This window comes from Amblyomma maculatum, chromosome 1, assembly GCF_055883805.1.
Source record: "Amblyomma maculatum isolate TAMU_Amacu chromosome 1, ASM5588380v1, whole genome shotgun sequence".
In the NCBI taxonomy this organism is placed as follows: Eukaryota; Metazoa; Arthropoda; class Arachnida; order Ixodida; family Ixodidae; genus Amblyomma; species Amblyomma maculatum.
Genome location: NC_139344.1, coordinates 338,645,298 through 338,664,642, shown reverse-complemented (window position 1 = coordinate 338,664,642; position 19,345 = coordinate 338,645,298). Strand labels below are relative to the sequence as shown.

The 19,345-nt window shown below is 43.6% G+C and overlaps 2 protein-coding genes across 2 annotated transcripts in view; one reads left to right on the top strand and one right to left on the bottom strand.

Annotated features, from left to right (window-relative positions):
- LOC146207551 (GRIP1-associated protein 1-like) overlaps positions 1–13,260 on the bottom strand; it is a 37,829-nt gene extending 24,569 nt beyond the window's left edge. The window contains exons 1-11 of the mRNA XM_084588417.1: positions 13,170–13,260; positions 12,779–12,845; positions 12,023–12,084; positions 9,985–10,119; positions 6,338–6,491; positions 4,604–4,619; positions 4,359–4,444; positions 4,234–4,304; positions 4,043–4,122; positions 3,080–3,127; positions 2,798–2,975 (exon numbers count right to left, since the gene is read on the bottom strand). Coding sequence (XP_084444543.1) covers positions 2,798–2,975; positions 3,080–3,127; positions 4,043–4,122; positions 4,234–4,304; positions 4,359–4,444; positions 4,604–4,619; positions 6,338–6,491; positions 9,985–10,119; positions 12,023–12,084; positions 12,779–12,845; positions 13,170–13,211 — 939 coding nt within the window. The 5' untranslated portion in view covers positions 13,212–13,260. The remainder of the gene's footprint in view (positions 1–2,797; positions 2,976–3,079; positions 3,128–4,042; positions 4,123–4,233; positions 4,305–4,358; positions 4,445–4,603; positions 4,620–6,337; positions 6,492–9,984; positions 10,120–12,022; positions 12,085–12,778; positions 12,846–13,169) is intronic.
- A 69-nt stretch (positions 13,261–13,329) lies between these two features.
- Positions 13,330–16,394, top strand: LOC146207550 (mucolipin-3-like). Its single transcript, XM_084588404.1, has one exon. It carries the CDS (start codon positions 13,563–13,565, stop codon positions 15,438–15,440), a length of 1,878 nt encoding a protein of 625 aa, XP_084444530.1. The 5' UTR covers positions 13,330–13,562; the 3' UTR covers positions 15,441–16,394.
- The last annotated feature ends 2,951 nt before the right edge of the window (positions 16,395–19,345 follow it).

Below are 19,345 nucleotides of genomic sequence, written 5' to 3'. Positions count from 1 at the left end.
GACTTGCGGGAGCTTATTTGTCAACTTTGCTACAACCCTTCTTTTGCGCGTCATTTTTTTAAGCAGGGGAACGTCTTAACCTCCTCCGGCCACCGAACTTTCTGCCACCCCCTGCTATGCTTTCCTTCCCTTGGAATCCAGTTTGTCACCCTAAGCGACCATCGGTTATCCTCTCTTCGCACTACATGACCTGCCCCTGCCCATTTCTTCTTAATTTCGACTAGAATGTCAGTGACTCGAGTTATTTCTCCGACTCACTCTGCACGTTTCCTATCTCTTAACGTTATCCCTACCATTTTTCTTTCCATAGCCCTCTGCATTGTCCTCAACTTAAGTAGAACCCTCTTCGTTAGCCTCCACGTTTCAGCCCACAGGTAAGATGCAACTGTTGTATAGTTTCCTCTGCAATTGCATGCCAAATGCGCTCCATGCCAGTCTTATTCTCCTTGTTATTTCCCTTTCATGGTCCGGATCTGCGGTTACTACCTGCCCTAAGTAGGCATATTCGCCTACTATTTCCAGTGCTTGGCTCAGTTCAGTTCAGTCGTTCAGTCGTGTCCGACTCTTCGTGACCCTATGGACCATATCACGCCACGCTTTCCAGTCTGTCCCTTTCTTCCTAACATCACATAACTTTATCTGCAGCGCCTCGAGGATGCCATCTAACCATCGTGTTTGCGACCTACCCCTTCTCTGGTAACCCTCAACCTTTCCCAACATCAAAGCTTTCTCCAGCGACTCCTCTCTTCTCATCAGATGACCAAAGTAGCTAAGCTTTAACTTTAGAATTTGACCATCCAATGAGCAGTCAGGGTTTATGGTCGACAATATCGACTGATTTGATCTTCTGGCAGTCCAAGGAACTCTCAAGAGTCTCCGCCAGCACCACAATTCAAATGCGTCAATTATTCGGCGGTCAGCCTTCTTCACAGTCCAACTCTCACATCCATACATCACAACTGGAAAGACCATAGCAGAAGTTATATGGATCTTGGTTGGCAGTCTGATGTCTCTGCTCTTTCCTAGGCGGTCAAGGCTAGCCATGGCTCTCTTTCCCAAAAACAGGCGTCTCCTAATTTCATGGCTGCAGTCACCTTCCGGGGTAATCTTGGAGCCGAAGAAGAGAAAATCTGTCACGGCTTCTTCTTGTCCCTTGATGCTCCAGGACTTGATAGGGCGAGACGCCATGATCTTCGTCTTTTTATGTTCAGTGTAAGCCCAAACTCCTCACTCTCTTCTTGTAGGCGCATCAGAAGTCTCTTGAGTTCCACTTCACTTTCTGCTATTAAAGTGGTATCATCCGCATATCTAAGGTTGTTCATACGTTTTCCTTGCTTGGCTACCTAACGTAAACTGTTGTTCCTTCCCGAGGCTGTTGAACATTACCTTAGTCTTCTACATATTAATTTTCAAGCCTACCTTTCTACTTCTCCTGTCTAGGTCATCAATCATTCTTTGCAGTTCATTCCCCGAGTTACTTAGCAAGGCAATGTTATCAGCAAATCGCAGATTAGTGAGGTATTCTCCATCTACCCTCATTCCTATCTGCTCCCATTCCAAGTCACCAAATACTTCCTCTAAAAGTTCCTAAAAAAAGGTTCCTCTAAAAGTAAAGGCATGAAGTTAGGAAAAGTAAAACGGAAACTATGTCACATCTGCCTTGGCACACATGCCTCTGGCATGCAGGCACCACTGTTCCATGCAAATTATCCCAGGCGGTCAAATAATCAGCCCGATATTGGTACTATGTTGAAAATGCACTGGTCCGATGTTGGACTGGTCATTGCCAACAAATTGCCAATATTTGGCCAATGCATTCGTGCTGCCTGGGCAGGTTATGGGAGGCCTATGTCGATAATAGCTCGCCGCACGGGTCAGACCTGGTGTGAGCCTGCCTGTGTCCAAATTAACAAGTGTCCAAAGTCGTAGACTTGCATGGGAGTTTCTGGGACCATGCTCTTAGTTCAAATTACTTGAATTTTCTTATCAATGAGTTGAAATAACAAGATAGTTATTGTATTTCGAATGCATGACATACTAAAATTTAACCACACAAGGGAGCTGAAAACTTGGCAAACAATTTAAAAAGCACTGCTCAGCATCTCTTAAAGGGAAGCTGAAATGCTTTTTTGACAATTTCCTGAGATGTGTGCATTTGAATATATGAAACTTGTAGATAAAGCTCACGAAGTGGTTTCGCGCTACTATTTAAAGTTATGACGCAATCTACTATTAGAAATGTGACAACTCTAAGCCTTTTCCTCAAAGCATTGAAGTAGTGTGGTGCAACTAGACGATGACGTCATTATGGGTGACGTTTAGAATTTCAACAGCTTTCGCCCATTTCTTTCTGTGAGTCATCCGATGACGCCAAACAACACCTCGCGACCTTTACCTTGGTTGGCGTTGTTGCTGTTCTTCCTCAGAGCAAAAGTTTGTGTTGGAAATGCATCACCTCTTCAAATGACGTCATCACTGGTGTCCCTATTTGTCACCACATACTGCGGAGAAGCTTGAATGCCGAAATAGTTTTATTCAGCGATTACATCGTCAATTTAGGTTTTAGCGCCAACCGGCTTGGCATAATTTAACCTTACCCTTCACACATTCGACTCCTTTAATTTAGTTGAATTCTAAAACCGCTTCAGTTGCTCTTTAATGTTGTGCTGTTCAGGTATGCAACAAAAATAATAACAAAAAATTTACTGCTATGGAACATGCCCCCTTTAACTGTTACGTGGCTGCTTTGTACAGCATGTACAGGTGGGATTTTTCTGCCGCTCAAGTCCATACACACCTTGGTCTGAAGCTCGGTGATGGTCTCCTCAAGCTGTTGGATGGTGCTAGTGCTGACTGTCTGGTGGTCTAACTGAGAGACCAGGGCACTGCTCAGCTGGGTCTGGAGGCGCTGGATCATCTCCTTCAGTTTCTGGATTTCCTGGTCCTTGACAATCTGTGTCATCTCCAAGGCTTTCCTGTGATTCACCCCAACCAAGATGAATGCCCCTCGTCAGTAGCTTGGGACGAATGCAATTTCATCCAACTGCGTAATGACCACAGAAGCAGCTGCATCACTCACTTGCTTTCTGCAAGTACCTTGTCTTTTTCCTGCTGGATCTGAAGAAAGCTGCAGAGAAGAAAGCCAAAAGATAAAGTGCAACACTGAGGATGCCACTGTGCAACTCTTTCCCAATACGAAGATTTCTGAAATCCCCCAAATCTCAAGCTCAACCAAATTTTGAAACCAATTACTACTGTCGCTACAGGAGCAACAGCTATGACAAAATCTTCCTACACTAAAGTATTTTGACCTCTACATCCTTACTTTCAGAATAGTACAACTAATGGAGCTGAAAAAAAAAAAAAAAAAAAAAGAAAACATTGGTCATTGTAGGGTTGCTTGGTGAGAACCTAGTGTAACATATGACAGATGACAGCTTAGCTCACCATACACAACATTAAGACCAACAAGCATAGCAACTTGCTTGACTGACTCTGGAGGATGTTAACATGGTATAGTCCCAGGGAGACAATTTTATGCCCATAAAATACTAGACTGGTGATCCAAGTGAGGCCCACTGGACGACATGAAGAAACTGGCACGATATGACATCCATCTACACATTAGGAATTGCAAATGTCTGCCCCAAGAAATAGGCACAAACATACCAACACTGTTTATGTCCACTCAACAAGCCCACCCAAAGCCCAACACAACCGAATGAAACATCAAAAAGGGATGCATACAGTGCAGCCAACAAATGGAACATGGTACTTGGAGCACATGGTCTCAGGCATACTTGGTGCTATGTAATGACACGGTGCTGACTTTCACTCTCAACTATCTCTTTAAATCATGGTTGCAATCGTGCATTGGTCACTTGCCGAGTTCAGACTTTACCAGTGCTGAATGCATTGAAGGTCATATGCTCCCAACATGTGTCACACACTACAATCACTGGACACTACACAAGTGATGTAAGGTAGCAATATACCCTCAACAAATGTTCTTAAAAGTTCTTGTTCCTTCTTTTTATTTTACCTTTCATGCTTGCGCCTTAGCTTTTCTGCCAGCTTTTCCTTTTCGTCTTCCAAGTTTTCTGTAGTTTCCTTCAGCTTTTCCTGGATTAAGAGAAGTAGAATAACAGTATGAAGAGAGAAAAAAAATGTTACAGCACCACTAGGCAGACTCGTAGCTACAGAAGAGAGACAAACAGCACGAAGTGGTCCCACCTCCAGTTCGGAGACCTGCTTTCTAAGCATGTTTTTCTCTTCAATCTCAATGCTGAGCCGCAGCTTTGCATCTGTAAGAGCAACAATAATGAGACAAGTCCGGTTTTCAACCAAAGTAGGCTTACCCAGCGCCTTCTGGTCAACTGCTTCAGACAGGCCATCTTCACCGTCAACCATGAGGGGGTGATCGAGCGCAGGCAGAAGCCCATTGCTGCACAAGGCACAAGGATCAGGACATTGTGACCTTCAATGTCGAGGACAATCAGCATCAAAGACAAACGTTACGACGAGGCGCTTATAAAATAGGAAGAAGAAAATGCCTCTGCCTGCTAGTGTCAAAGACCGGTACAATGATGAGAGCAACACTCACGTGCTTCCACGAAGCTCTGTAAGACAAGAAAGAGATGAAAAAGGTAGATTTCAACAGTCAAAAAGTGATGAGCAATTAAAAATAAAAAAAAAAGAAGCAAGGAAACAATAAGAACCAAGAATTCAGATTATGCACCTACATTTTTCTCATAGGCAGCTCCCTGAAAGATGACTGATATGTTTACATACTATGTTCCAAATGCACACAATTGCCCATATTTACTCGAATTTAATGCGACCCCGAATGTAAAGCAAGGGGCAACTTTAGATATTGCCCAATGGGAAAAAACAAAACCACGAAGGTAACGCGAACTAAGTGCCTGAAAAAGTACCTTTAATAGATTTACTACACATTCTGGTCCTTGCAGTCTCATCAAAACCACTCATTCGTCGGAGGCAGAGTTCGCGGAAACAGTCTTCTTTTTCACTCTCGTCCTCCCAGACGATGTTTTAGGCCAGCTGAATCACAGTACTCAATTGCAACGCGGGGGCAGACTTTGAAAACCAAAAATCATGAAAAAAACTAACGTTACATTCGAGTAAATACATAAATTTTGTATGCACTGTGCCAACGAAGCAAACGCCTCCAGCAAAACCAAAAGAACTGATGGCAGCTCACATCCAATTTTTTTTCTTGCTTTTTTCCCTCAGTACAAAACTTCTACACCCCTTTTTGGCTATGCTGAAAAATTTTCCAGCACCCAATCAAAATTTGGGATGGAACTCCATAATCAGCGTTCGAAAACAACCGATGATGTACCCTGGCATCAAGGAATTGGGGATTGGTGAAAAAAGAAAACAAGGTCTTAGCATCCCCACAGTTTGCTTACAAAATGGGCAGAAGCAGTGATACCTGCATTTCATTTTTTTACTACTTCTAAAATCAAATAAAGGCTCCACTTTTAGTCATTGCAATTACTGTGATGTCAGTTCAGTTCAGTCGTGTCTCACTCTTCGTGACCCTATGGACCATATCACGCCACGCTTTCCAGACTCTATCTTCCTAACATCACATAACTTCATCTGCAGCGCCTTGAGGATGACATCTAACCATCGCGTTCGCTGCCTACCCCTTCTCCGGTGACCCTCAACCTTTCCCAACATCAAAGCTTTCTCCAGCGACTGTGATGTAGTATATATCTATTGACACGGGAAATCCAAAGTCTGTCCTCAGTTCCCTTTTAAACATATACCTCACTGCATGTTATTCACAGCGACTCAGAAGCACGGGTCATGCTCTTCACAGTCAAAGCGCACAACCCAATTCTCACCACTTTAACTTAGAGCACTTTCAGTAATCGAGTACACTGCAGGCCAGAGGTCTGATTCTGTCTACGTACTCTGGTACAAGTTGAGAGCACTGAGAAGGGAAATACTAGAAATTTTGCAGATAAAAGTGAATGGTAATTCCTTTTTCAGTGATGCGGCATTGTTGTTATCAGCAAAGGAGCTGGCGTGCCTTGATTTCAGAACGTAAATGAAAATAATGAAGAAAAAGCGCTGCATTGGCTACTGAATAGTATCGCATGTTGTGTGTGACCATACAGGCTTTCTAGGCCTTTTATCATTTGACAGCAGATACTTTTTCCGCACAAACAAGAAATATGCAATAGTTATTAACATGACGATGCAAATTTCTCGTGTTTCTTCGCTGTCCCACTTTCCCCTTTTGGTGCCTTTCTGAATTAACCTCTAAGCTCCCCTCTTCCAGACACCAGCCTCACCCACCCTTTACCTGCGAGTGACTTCTGCAAGGCCAGGTTTTCCGCTTGCAGGCGGCGTATTTCATCGAGGGACTTTTGGTCACAAGGCTCAGGACTCTTCTTTGGTGGCCGGATGCCTTGCAGTTCCTCCAACTTCTTCTCCAGGGCTTCATTTGCCGTGACAGTCTGTGCAAAGTTGCATTGCGACACCAGGCAGAGGCCATGTTTTGTGAAAGGGTTTGTGAAACAGACATTTTGAGTAAAGGTAACAATAACTCTCCCCTGTACGTGTTGTTATCTCACAAAAAGTGGGTTTATGAGAAGTGGATGCTTAACCTCATACATTATATCTGCACTGTTATGAATTCATAGTATACAGCACAAAATATGGTACAATCAAGAGAAATAATGAAACGAATCTTTTCGGGGGGTAATTCATTTTTCAATATAGTCCTCACCGACACCGATGCACTTCCTCATCAATGCAGTAATGCTTTCATGCTGTCAGAATGAGGCCAGCAGCTGATGACGCCAACTAGGCAATGCATGGATGACTTTTTCATTGAAAGCAAAGGACGTGCCCTTCAAAGATGCTCCTTCAGCATAGGACGTAGCCAGAAGTTATGCTGCACTAAGTACAGGGTAGAATTTCTACCCCCAGTTCTACCATCCAGGGTAGAACTGGGTGGTAGAACTCCCCAGAACTGCAGCTTCTCCAAAACAGAAAATGTTTGTCGCCCAACTTCCACACTCACATAGCAGAGTGCTATCGTGTGAAACAAGTGATTTTTTTTTTTTTTTGATGAATCCTTCGCCGACGCGCATGCGACTACTTTTTCAGCATCTGTATGCAACGGGCGCAGTGGACAATTGCACCACATTCCAGACATTCAATCAAGACTACACCATCACTGTCCCAAAAAACAGTGACCATGAGTTTGCAAGCTAATGGTTATGTTCCGAACTAAGGAGAGTTCAGATAGCTCTTACTGCATACTCTAGCAATCTCCGGCTCATAGTGATGAGCCTGTGACTCATCCCAACTGGCAATCTGTGTGAGGAACGAATCTCCCTCTGCTTCATAACGCACTAAACTTTAATTATACACATCTCGTTGGGTTTATTTGACGTCGACTATCAGCAGATGAGGCCCCCCACCAAGAATATAGTTTCTCGAAACCAAGTTTGCTGCACACAGTGATTAAGTATTCCATGCAGTTTGTCAAGGATGCTAGAAATAACCCTCTGTTCAATGAAACAATCACTACAAAACTAATTCACAAACGTGCACCACAAGCTCTGAACTGGAAGGAGAGAGTGGGCGTCCAATGCAGCCCTTGCCTTTCACATTCGACACAGCTGGGTAACCTGTGTTACCAGTCCGCAGCCACCTTCTCACCGTGCTAAATTGATCACATGCATCCCATAAGTTGCTCTCATTTGATAGCGGATATCCATAGGTGGAACACCTTCCGCTGCAGAAATTCAATTACAGCACCCTGTTTCACAGTGCACCCATATAGGTGGACACTTTTGCTATCAATGTGCCACCCACAAAGAGAAAAACGTCCCTCAAAAGATGGAACATCAAGCTTTCTTTTAACTGTAACATCTATCACTCCCATCAGTTAATAAATATGTTACTAACAAAAAGGCAAAATATTCTGAAAACCCCTTGTATTTATTTACTAACCTTATTCCATTTCACACACCTTTAGCTGTCGAGAAGCTTAGAGAAAACTGAGTTAAATCCATGAATTTGCTTCCGGTATCATAATGCATGAGCACCAGACCACCTTCAGATCCTTCCATTCACGGCACTACAATTGTGGATAAATTTTAACCATTTTCAGTTAAAAGCAACAGGCATCAAGGAAATATGTACAACTCTACCCAAGAAGCTTAAAAATTACAAACTTTTCAATTAGGCCATTTCTAGTTCACGTAGTAAGGCCCTTTAGCTCACAGAACATTCTAAAAATTCTACAGGATCCCGACCTAGTGGAATTAGGGATAATGAAAAAGCACGCACATGTGCTGCACAAGCCAGAACCATGGAAATAAAACAGGTGAACATGCCACACAGGGATTACATGAAATTAGTATACAGCAAAATAAGAACTAAGTGGCAGGCTGCTTGGGAAAATGAAACAACAAGCTGCATTCCATAAAGCCCATATTAGGAGGAAGAAAATCATGTCAACGTCAGGAACACTTCATTGAAGTAGTCTTATTTTGTCTATGTATAGGGCACACACATCTTCGAACAATTTTTTACTAACAAAGAAAGATAAACCTGTATGTGAATGGGCGCCTTGCTTTCATACAGCACTGGTTTCAGAACATGCACTTGTCCACTTTTCACATGTTTTAATGTTTCTCAAAAAAGCTAATCTTTTATGTCAACTACAGTTATCTAGACACCTAACCTTGTATTTGATGCATGATAGCCATAGTTGGTTATGCACCATAAAACCAAATACTATAACTAACTTTTACCTCACAGAACAGCACCAAAGATAAGTCAACTGTGCACAGCAGTTAACTGTGCACAGCAGAGCTAAGGGAGCAGTGAAAAACAATGTCTATTGTTTAGGAGCACAGGTTTGCAGCCGCCGAATCCTGTTGCTGTCATAACACTCACTCTATGAGTATTTTTGTTACTATTATACACTTTTACTTTTATTATGCAGTTATTATTATCACAGAATGCTCGAGCACACTGTTACCAGACAAGACTACCGTCAGGCACGAGTCATGCATATGCATGCCAAATGTAGCTTATTAGTTCATATAATGCAGAGGTGACATAGTAAGACTAAGCTACAAAATTCTATAACTAAGATCACATGGGCACAAAAGTGCCAGGCTACCTACAACCAGTGGCTACCTACAGGCTACCTACAGGCCAGGCTACCTACAACCTTAACAGCAGTGGTGTCATCACCACCTTCATCATAATAACCCTCACAGGCTCCTCATCAGCCATGTTACATCCACTGCAGAATGGGCCTCAACCTCAATTCTCTAATTATGTGCATTCTGCATAAGTTATGACTGCTCGGCCCCAGCGCATGCTACTATATCACCGCATCATTTGATGTTTGGCCACATACAGGTATTACTTCCCTCCCCATAGAATCCACTCTGTTGGCCAGAGTATGGTATCATATGATACATGGGGTTTAATGTTCCACAGCGTGATTTGTTTGATTTCATTTGTGGGGTTTAACGTCCCAAAACGACTAAGGCTATGTGAGACACCGTAGTGGAGGGCTCCGGAAATTTTGACCACCTGGGGTTCTTCACTGTGCACTGACATCGCACAGCAAATAGGCGCCTTTTTCAACTCCCCCGAAAAGCGGCCACCGCAGCCGGGATTCAATCCCACATCCCTTGGCAAAGTAGTAAAGCGTCTTAACCACTGCACCACCACAGCAGGGTCCACACAGCATGATTGGCTATGAAGGACGCTCTCTTGAAGCATGTAGTGATGGTGTTGCTGTACAATAACGGTAATTTAAAGCATTCTGGTGCACCTGACGGACCTCTACCTTTAGGCTGCATGCAGTTTCTCTCCCTGCTATATGACACTGTCATAAGTGTAGCAGTGAAGAAATCCAAAGGAAGTCAAGCAGAGAACAAGCCATGAGGATAACGGCTATGATCCCAGACTTACGGAGGACAACTCTTGCATGAGTGTCTGGTTCTGCAGCCTGAACTCATCCTCCTGGCTCTGCAGTTTGCGCTGCAGCACTTCATTGTCCACAATCAGCTTCTCAACCTCCTTGGCTTTCTTGCTCCGGCTAAGGGCCTAGAAGCAAAGAGGAGTTCTGTTATGCCTGCCAACATCGCCGATTATCAGACAAAAGATTGAATTGACACACTAACTGCCTGATACTGTATAATGTAAGAAGAGAACACGACAAAACAAAATTTTGTGTCTACAATCCTTTAAACCATCCTTACAGGATGTTGTTTCACTGCTTAGAACAGCACCAAATTATCGTCAGTAAGCAAGAGTTATGGTTTTAGAGGAAATGCACTGTAGTTTTTCAAGAGCTACCTAACCAGTAGAAGACAATGCCTAGTAATCATATGACTTATATCTGCTATAAAGAGGTACTTTGGTGTGCATTAGGAGTCAGTCCCTGGACTATCTTTTTGTCCTCTCCTTGTATGTAAACAACTTTCCAAAACCTTAGGTAATTCCAAGCACCTGGTCTTTGTGGATGATACCACTCTCATCTTTATCTACGATACAACAGATAGATTACAAATAAATATACAGGAGGAGCTTTCAAGAGTATCTACATGGCTCACAATAAATCATCTTACCCTAAACACTAAAAAAAAGAAAAAGCAAAGTATAATGTATACCATATTTCATTCCAGTCGAAAAGAAATTACGATCAATTAGATAAACATATAGATAATGTGAGACGGCAACAAGTGTTATCGTTTATTTATCTGGGTGTTATCTTTGAAACAGACATGCGTTGGAAAAAAAAACACTGCGGAAGGATTGTGAGTGCTTTGGTCTCCCTATTCTACATACTCTTCATTCTCCATTTGTCCACAGCCAGCCCGCCTACTGTATAGAATCTTGAGGTACCACTTATGATTCTCCATGCACAAAAATGAGGGGGATTATAACTCTTCTTGGCTGTTAATAAAGAACATTTTGCAACTCATTTTGCAACATCTCGGCGAAGACTAATTGAATTTAATAGTGCCCAAATCTGGAACTGAATTACTAATGATTTAAAAATTGAAAGTAATTTTGTGCCCAACTGTGTAATGTTGCTGTTTTCTTTGTTATTTATAGTCACCTACGAATCTTAGTTTTTTCTGCTTACCCTCGTACATATTACAGTGCATATTGGAATGAAAACTAGCCCTCTGGCTATGGGTACAAACAATTCTTGAGATTTTTCGTACATTGTACGCCTAACAAAGAGCAAAAAATAATCTCAACTGTCCTGAGAGCTTGTGATAGGCTTGCACTTCCGAAGTTGTTGCATGTGATATGATGGCTTCGTAGAAGCTGATTGGACTGCATACGAACCAAGCGATGTTCTGCATTCTAGTTTCTCAGTAATGCTTACTGCACTGTGGGTGCCACATGAAAGCAATGAGCCAGACATAGCTAGTAAATAATCCACAGGACTTATGTACTCTCCAAAATTCTTGAGGGGCACCGTTACACTGTTTCATTTCAACAAAGTTCTTTGTCAAAAGTTTTTTTATCTACAATCTTAGAAAAAGAACCTTCCAATTTAGCAGTAAGTGTCCCTTTAAACATTAAATGTGTACTCTAAATGTCAGGCTGGTAGGAAGTGCATATCTATCTCAAAGCAAAACGTTAGCATGTAATCAGTAAAACATCTAAAAAATGTAGCGTTATATCCCTCAATATTACTCTAATAGAGTCAGAAAGGTAAATAAAGGCAATTGAATGACCAATATTTGCTTTTATGTTTCTGACTCATGCATTAACTAATAGGAAATGACCATTATTTGCTGTGATTTTGTACTTTCATTGCACTTTGATCTGTTTTGCGGCTTCTTTGCGGGACTGCCTTAGCCTTTCCAAGGTGTTTCAAACGAGTGCATAACAGATGGATTACAAAGGTACTACCGTGGATTTGTGCAGGCACTGAAATGTACTCCTCAAACAGTTGTCACTTTTGCTGAAATAAAGAATTGTCACTTACTGAATTGGCCTTCGACAACTCCTTCTTGTAATCATCCAAGCTCTGCCGCAGTGTTAGAAGCTCTAGGTGAAAATAAAAAAAGGAAAAAATTCATGCTGTCAAAATGTATATGTTTCCTACAGATGAAAGCTGTGCACTGGTGCGTGTAGTTTTTGACACACTCATGCCTGCTCTAACTGCACCTCTGCCGATGTCAGGTAGAAGACAGCCAGTGTCTCTCTCGGCGAGGTATCACCGTGCGTATGCCTCTAACCCGAAGGATACTTCTTGGAAACCGTGAACTCCGCTCGACGGCATTACGTAACTTCTACTTGACACGGCACTCAACGACTCAGACTCTCAAATGAAACCACGAAGAAACAAGCAAAGCAGTTCGGAATATATTCGGCTTGTGACGGCTGTTGCAAGTCGCTGGGGCAGGCTCAAAGAGGGGTGTCAGGTATATAGTACGTTTCTAGCCGCAGATGTTTCTAACCGCAGATGACGCCGCAAGGCCCAAATGCGCATTGACGTTCTAGGCGAACAGCGCATTATTCGATGTCTGAAAACTGGATACATTCCCGATTAGCACCAAACGGTGAACGCGTTGCATTACGAAAGTGAGATGTGACGAAACTACGCACGATGGAGGTGTTTACTAGCTCTCAAGGACAACGCTGGATCGGCTTCCGTACAAGTAAACCTAAACTAAATAAAGTGACACTGAAATGGCAACTGCGAGGTTTCTTCAACTTTAAATTAAAGCGGAATACTCACCTTGACTTTGGCGCTTGCAATGCTCATCCAGGTTGTAGTTCCTACTTCGCAGATCCAGCAACTGCGTCTGGTTGCAAGCAAGGTTTCAGGGAGAACGCATGAATAAAACAGTGCACGACAGCAAGCTACACAATAATGCTCAATATTAAAGAGTGCTGCACACTTTTCAAAGCTCTCACAGCTGTGCAATGATAATAATCGCAGTGGTAAGTACAAGCATTGGAGTATTTGCGACACAAATGCAACACTGCGCGAATAAAATTCAGTATACGTGTAGCAGTTCGCACCAACAATTTAAAGGACAGCTGCTCACGCGTTGGTATTAGCTACGCATACAATCCATGTAAAACACTGCATTAAACGCACCATGAGAAAAATAAAATGTCATTACTTGCATACGCTGGAACTCGTCGTCGGAGAGCGTAGCCGCCATGTTTCCATCGTTGTGCAGATGGCGACACCTGCCGGTGCGCCCGCTTGGAAACATGACCGGAAGTGTCGGAATCGCAAGCAAATCATCAAAACAAATAATCTATTACGTATACGCCCACGTGACCTAAACCTCACGTGACATCCTGAAAGTACACAAAGCCGCAAAACCGACGAAACGACAAGACAATACAATAAAGTGCGCCGACTCCTTGCTGAGGCTGTGTTGTGAGGTGGTGCTAGTGAGAGTGATGCGATGAGCAGCTGTCACCTCTCGCTCAGAACCAGGCCGGCGCAGACAAGAGTGGTAATGTGTGTGCTCCTCATGTGACCACTGGTACTTTCACTTGGAAACATGCTCAGAGGAGGGGCCGAAGATCCGTCTGCGGACAGCAGCTTGCGTTTTCCGCACGATTGCGACGTGTACGTGCGTACTCCCCGAAATCCAACGATCCAAAGGTTAGTTTCCAGCCACGAAGAGTCCGCAGCATATGATTCAGCTGAGGATGCTACCACTGTGGACGACGCCAGTTCATTTGAAGAGAACGACGATCAGCCTGCGGAACTCCATCCGCACGTGCGCGATCGAATGCGGAGAAAGCTGCGCTTCTTTTTCATGAACCCTATCGAGAAGTACCAAGCCAAGAAGCGCATTCCTTGGAAGTTAGTCATGCAGGTCGTCAAAATAGCTCTAGTCACTGTGCAGCTGGTGCTCTTCGGCACGAACAGCTACTCATACCAGCAGCAACACAGGGACACGATTGTCGCCCTGCATCACATATTTCTCCGCAATTGGGACAGTGTGCGCGAAATCGCAAACTATCCGCCCGCTGCTGGACCTTACGCCGTGTACACGAAGTCTGAATTCTACAGGCACGTCGACTACGTTGTTCGGCAGTACTCAAATGTCACGACGTCAGCCATCGGTTCGTTCGGCTACGACTCCCCGACAGGCGTCTTGATTCCCCTTGTCCTCTGCAAGACCTACTACCGTAAAGGCTATGTGTGGCCCTTCAACGACACCCTGATTTTTGACAACTATCCCGTGCGGCGCTGCTTGCCTGTGGAAGGTCCCGAAGCGGGAAGTCCCGACTGGCTTAACTTTAGCTCCGAGGGTTACCTCCGAAAGCACAACTTTACTATTATCTTCGAGCGCCTCATAGACGTGCATTTGGAGTTCACGTTAAAGACGGTGTACCTCAAGAGTCTCAATAAGTTTGACTTGCCTGACTGTTACAGGTACAACATCACTATCCATTATGACAACGAAGCTCACGATGGACAGCTTTTGATAACACTTGACGTGCACTCGAAGAAATTGGTCTGCACTACCAACGTGGTTTACTCAGACTCGAACAAGATTGCCTATGCATGCCTTCAGGCTGTCAATGTAATAGTAATACTCATTTGTAGTGCCTCACTCCTGCTGTGTGTCAGGTCTCTGATCCGTGCCCAAACATTACGAAGACGAACAGTGAAATTCTTTGCAACATATTACCACAAGAAACTAACATTATCTGATGAGATGGAGTTTGTAGACTTCTGGTATGTCATGATTGCCATCAATGATGTTCTCATCATCCTGGGTTCATGCTTTAAGATCCAATTGGAGCAGCGTGTTCTTGACGGCCAGCAGTACAATTTGTGCTCAGCCCTGCTTGGAACTGGAAACCTGTTAGTATGGGCTGGAGTGCTGCGCTATCTGGGATTCTTCAAGAAGTACAACATCCTCATCTTGACAATGCGCCGTGCATTTCCAAACATTCTGCGTTTTCTTCTCTGTGCTCTTCTTCTGTACTGTGGCTTCTGTTTCTGTGGGTGGGTTGTTCTAGGACCACACCACATCAAGTTCCGCTCACTCAGCATGACGTCCGAGTGCCTGTTCGCACTCATGAATGGGGACGACATGTTTGCCACATTTGCCATTCTATCGGAGCGCGATGGCATCATATGGTGGTTTTGCAGATTTTACTTGTACCTTTTCTTGATCCTTTTTATCTATTGTGTTCTGAGCTTGTTCTTGTCGGTGATTATGGACTCGTACGAGACGATCCGTGAAATCCATGAACATGGTGTGCAGCCTGGAGAGCTGCAAAAGTTCATTGCAGAGTGCAGCGACACGGCCACTAGTACAGCATATCTTGAAGATGACCAGTCTCCCAAAAGAAGCAAGACAAGTATCGTTGCTGACTGCTTCTCATGCTTTAGAAGGAGAGGCTATACTGCCATATGAGGCTTCGAAGAAGCTGCTTTTAGGTCGGTGGCTGTGATGCTTTTATTGTAAGGATAGCAGATAAAGGCTTTATCTGCCTGTAGTCCACCACCAAAGCTGCTACCATCCCTTGCGGGAGTTAAATGAATCTCTGCAAATTTTATTGAATGCATTGAATGCAGATATTGCAATAGCAGTTTAAGCATTGCAGGACAACTCATATGTTTTGCAGCTGTTGTGTAAACTAGAAAGATAGAGTAAATGTTTCACCACATATTTCACCTAGTGGAGCATCAGCTTTAGCATTGTTGTTCATTCTTTTAGATAGCCAAAGTTTTGCTGACACTCGAAGGTGTGATATTATGAAGTTATTTCGGCACAAAAGCTGGCACTTAAATATGGCAGCAGTAATGTAAATATGTGCTTGGTTATGATAAAATGTCTTCACTGTTGTCTATACTTGGTCTCAAAAGATGTTGCAGCACTATGAAAGCAAGGCCCCTGGAACAATCAGGATCATGTATACTACAATAGGCAATTCTGCTCGTGCCCCCGCCAATTCACGTCAGAAGCCAATTACCTATTATAGTGTACATGATCTTAAACGGTACTTCGTGCCCTGACTTTCGCAGTGTTGCAAACATCTTGTGAGACAAAGTATAGCTCACAAGCTCATTCTATTAACTACACATGTATGCTGCCGGCAGCTGTGTAGGTTTTCACAAGTATTTTGAAGCAGCTTCACCACTGTTCACTCAGCATTTTTCTTGTTTTGCCCACTTCAGATCACAATGTGCTCTTTTTTTTTTTCCTGATAAGAAATGCAATGGTAAAGCCAATGTTGCACAATCATCTTGTGTGCATTGCACCTTCTGCAAGAGATGCTAGATGTGCTACTCGCGACAGGCTTCTTCCTGGATCAAATAAAATCGCATAGCTTTGGCTTAGTGTTACCAAAAAGCCTGGCTTGGTTGATACGTTGTTCATTGACTCTTGATCTCATCTGCTTCAAATTCAGACCTTCAGGCATGCACAGTTTCTGCTAAGCAAATAGACAAAATGAAAAGCGGTAAATTATGCTTGTCAAAATGCACTAATGCATGAACACATCCAAGGCACACTTTTCCAGCAGTGTGAATGCACTACACATGGTACAGGGTAAATCTCGTGCATTGCACCATTGACAACCATAAATAACTTGCAGCCTCGGATATGAAAAGTTGGTCACAACTGATTCTTTGCTGCTACTTTCATGTGGGCATTGTTGCAAACGTAGGGAAGAAAAATTATTATTGTAGTTAGAGTTAGCAAGAATTTGCCTGCCCAGACGCAGAAGGGAAAAAAAAGCGTTTACAGTTGCTCGTGAATTCTCAAGAAATTGGTCATTATGTCACAAACTTCACCCGTACAATGTCATTTGATCTTGTCTGCCTTCCTGTGAGCAGTTTTTTATTTAGCGACTGTAAACCTTCCTTTATTTTTACTGATTAGGCCATCATTATAACACCACAATGGTGTTGGCATATTATTCCTTTTAAGTGCTGCAGGAAATGTTTAGCAAACCGTGAACTTTGCAAGGCTTAACCAAATACGGCCTTAGAAATTGGCAGCAAAGAACAGCTTGCTACACGGCTGCATAAAACATCACCATGGACAGGCAGGCTTGATACCGCTCCTGATAAACTGATATGCTGCTCTTCTGATAAGCTTTGAAATGGATATTCAGCTGATAAACTAACTGCTTCACAATAAGGAACACAAGATATGCTGGGTAATCACAGTAGTCCAGCATTCAGAAATCAGCCAAGACTGATACAATATTCACCTAGTACGCAAGGAACCTCTTTCACCTGATGGAAAATGTGCAATAAAACTCCATCACTCTTAGAGCATACTCCACGTTAGAAACTCGGCTACTGAACTGTAGTTGCCGGGTTCGAACCCGACCGCGTTTCGATGGAGGAGGCGAAACGACGAGGCGTCCGTGTGCTGCGCGATGTCAGCGCACGTTAAAGATCCCCAGGTGGTCGAAATTACTCCGTAGCCCTCCACTACATCTTCTCTTTCCACTTTCATTCCCACCTTGCTCCCTTCCCTTAGGGCGCGGTTGAGGTGTCCACAGAAAAACAAGTGAGACATTTACCGGGTGGCGCAGTGGTAAGACGCCCGTCTACTGTGTCGGAGCTCCCGGGTTCGAACCCGACCTCGGTGGCTGCGTTTCGATGGAGGCGAAACGAAGTGGCGTCCATGTGCTGTGCGATGTCAGCCAACACCACCTAGACCAACTACGGTGTTGTGTCAGCGCACGCTAAAGATCCCCGGGTGGTCGAATTACCTCGTAGCCCTCCACTACGGCCTCTCTTTCTCTCTTTCCACCTTCACTCCCACCCTCCTTCCTTCCCTTAGGGCGTAGTTGAGGTGTCCACAGAAAAACAAGTGAGACATTTACCGCGCCCTTCCCTTCCTATAAATCGGTCAGTCAGGTGGCTCAGCTATAGAACCCGTAGCAGGCCCGTGCATTCTCTTTTCCCTCCTCCCGGAGCCACAACAACAGCAAAGTAAGTCTTGAATATATTGTCGGGGCATTTTCTGTTGGAACGCTGCTTTTGTTAGAGTCGTGTCCCTATTCTCCGTGACATATTTCGCAATGAGAGTCGAACATGCCTTACTCCCCTCTCTCTACGTGGTATCCTTTCATCACGTATACATGCGCTCAAGGATCGAACCCGTAACCGACCTAGATGTGGAACGCTTATCACCGTCTGCTTCGTCGGCAAAGGTGTCAGCACGATATAGCTGCTGGGGTGAATGCCGTTTATGGAATGGTTGGCTCAGTAATCTTCTGCGCAGTAAGCATTCTTAGGACCCTTGTAAGGAGGTGTTCGACGTTCATCTTCACAATGCCATATGCTGCTACCATTATTCCTCGTTCCGGAAAACGCGTGCGGGTAAGCAAACAGCTCACGAAAACCTTGATGTTAGGGAGTAAATATAAATACTAGACACGGTGCTTCAGCTTCATGTTCGCTTATCAGAGGAACGCTCAGAAAATATGTCAGCAGCAAGCTCCTTGTGGCTGTTGATTATGACCGCGATACAGGGTAATCGTTTGCAATGCCCAAATAAATACGAAAATACGTTTGCAATGCCCAAAACAGGAAAAACGTACGTTGCGTGAGGATGCAACTGTTCTGGCACCATGCAGGCTAACTTGCTAACTTTCAGTATTTAAGAATTAATTTTCCATTTAAAGCAATAACCGTAATATATGACACATAGCACGCCGACGACCTTTCTCTCGGAGAAACTTCTTCGCATAGCTTTTGGAGCCAAAAATAAGCATCCATGTAAGTTTAGAGCGCTCTAACTTCGAACAAAACCCATATCGGACACCAGAAAATAGAAAAATAACTGCAAAAAACGTTTGCACACTTAAGGGCGTTTTCAATTCGCAATCCTAAGCTCTTCAAATGGAGTGAGGGGTGTGGTCGATACACCCGTACACGTTGTGTGTATGGCTGCCCTTGAGCCATTTAAAGAGGTTCGGAATGAACCAGATTCATCTAAACAGAAACTGATCAAATTCTTTCTTCGCATGAGCCGCAGTGCTATTTAGCAGTTATGTGTATGTTACAGCAACGCCACAGTATCATGTATTGAAAAACTATGGAAATAATTCACTCCATATATAGCGTTTGATTTGGCTCTATTCAATGCCAAGTTTGTTCTGGAAACTACTTCTACAGCACCAGTTTTAGCTCTATTTAAAAAAATATTGCTTAAAATGACGGCTCTGTAATTTGGGCAGAAAAATAATTAGAACATTTACTGTTTGCAGTAAGGGGTGATAGTAAATAGTTGTGAATAGCAGGCTTATATCACAAAATATTGTTTTGTCAAGTGCTGGAACAGAACTTCTGTCCCTT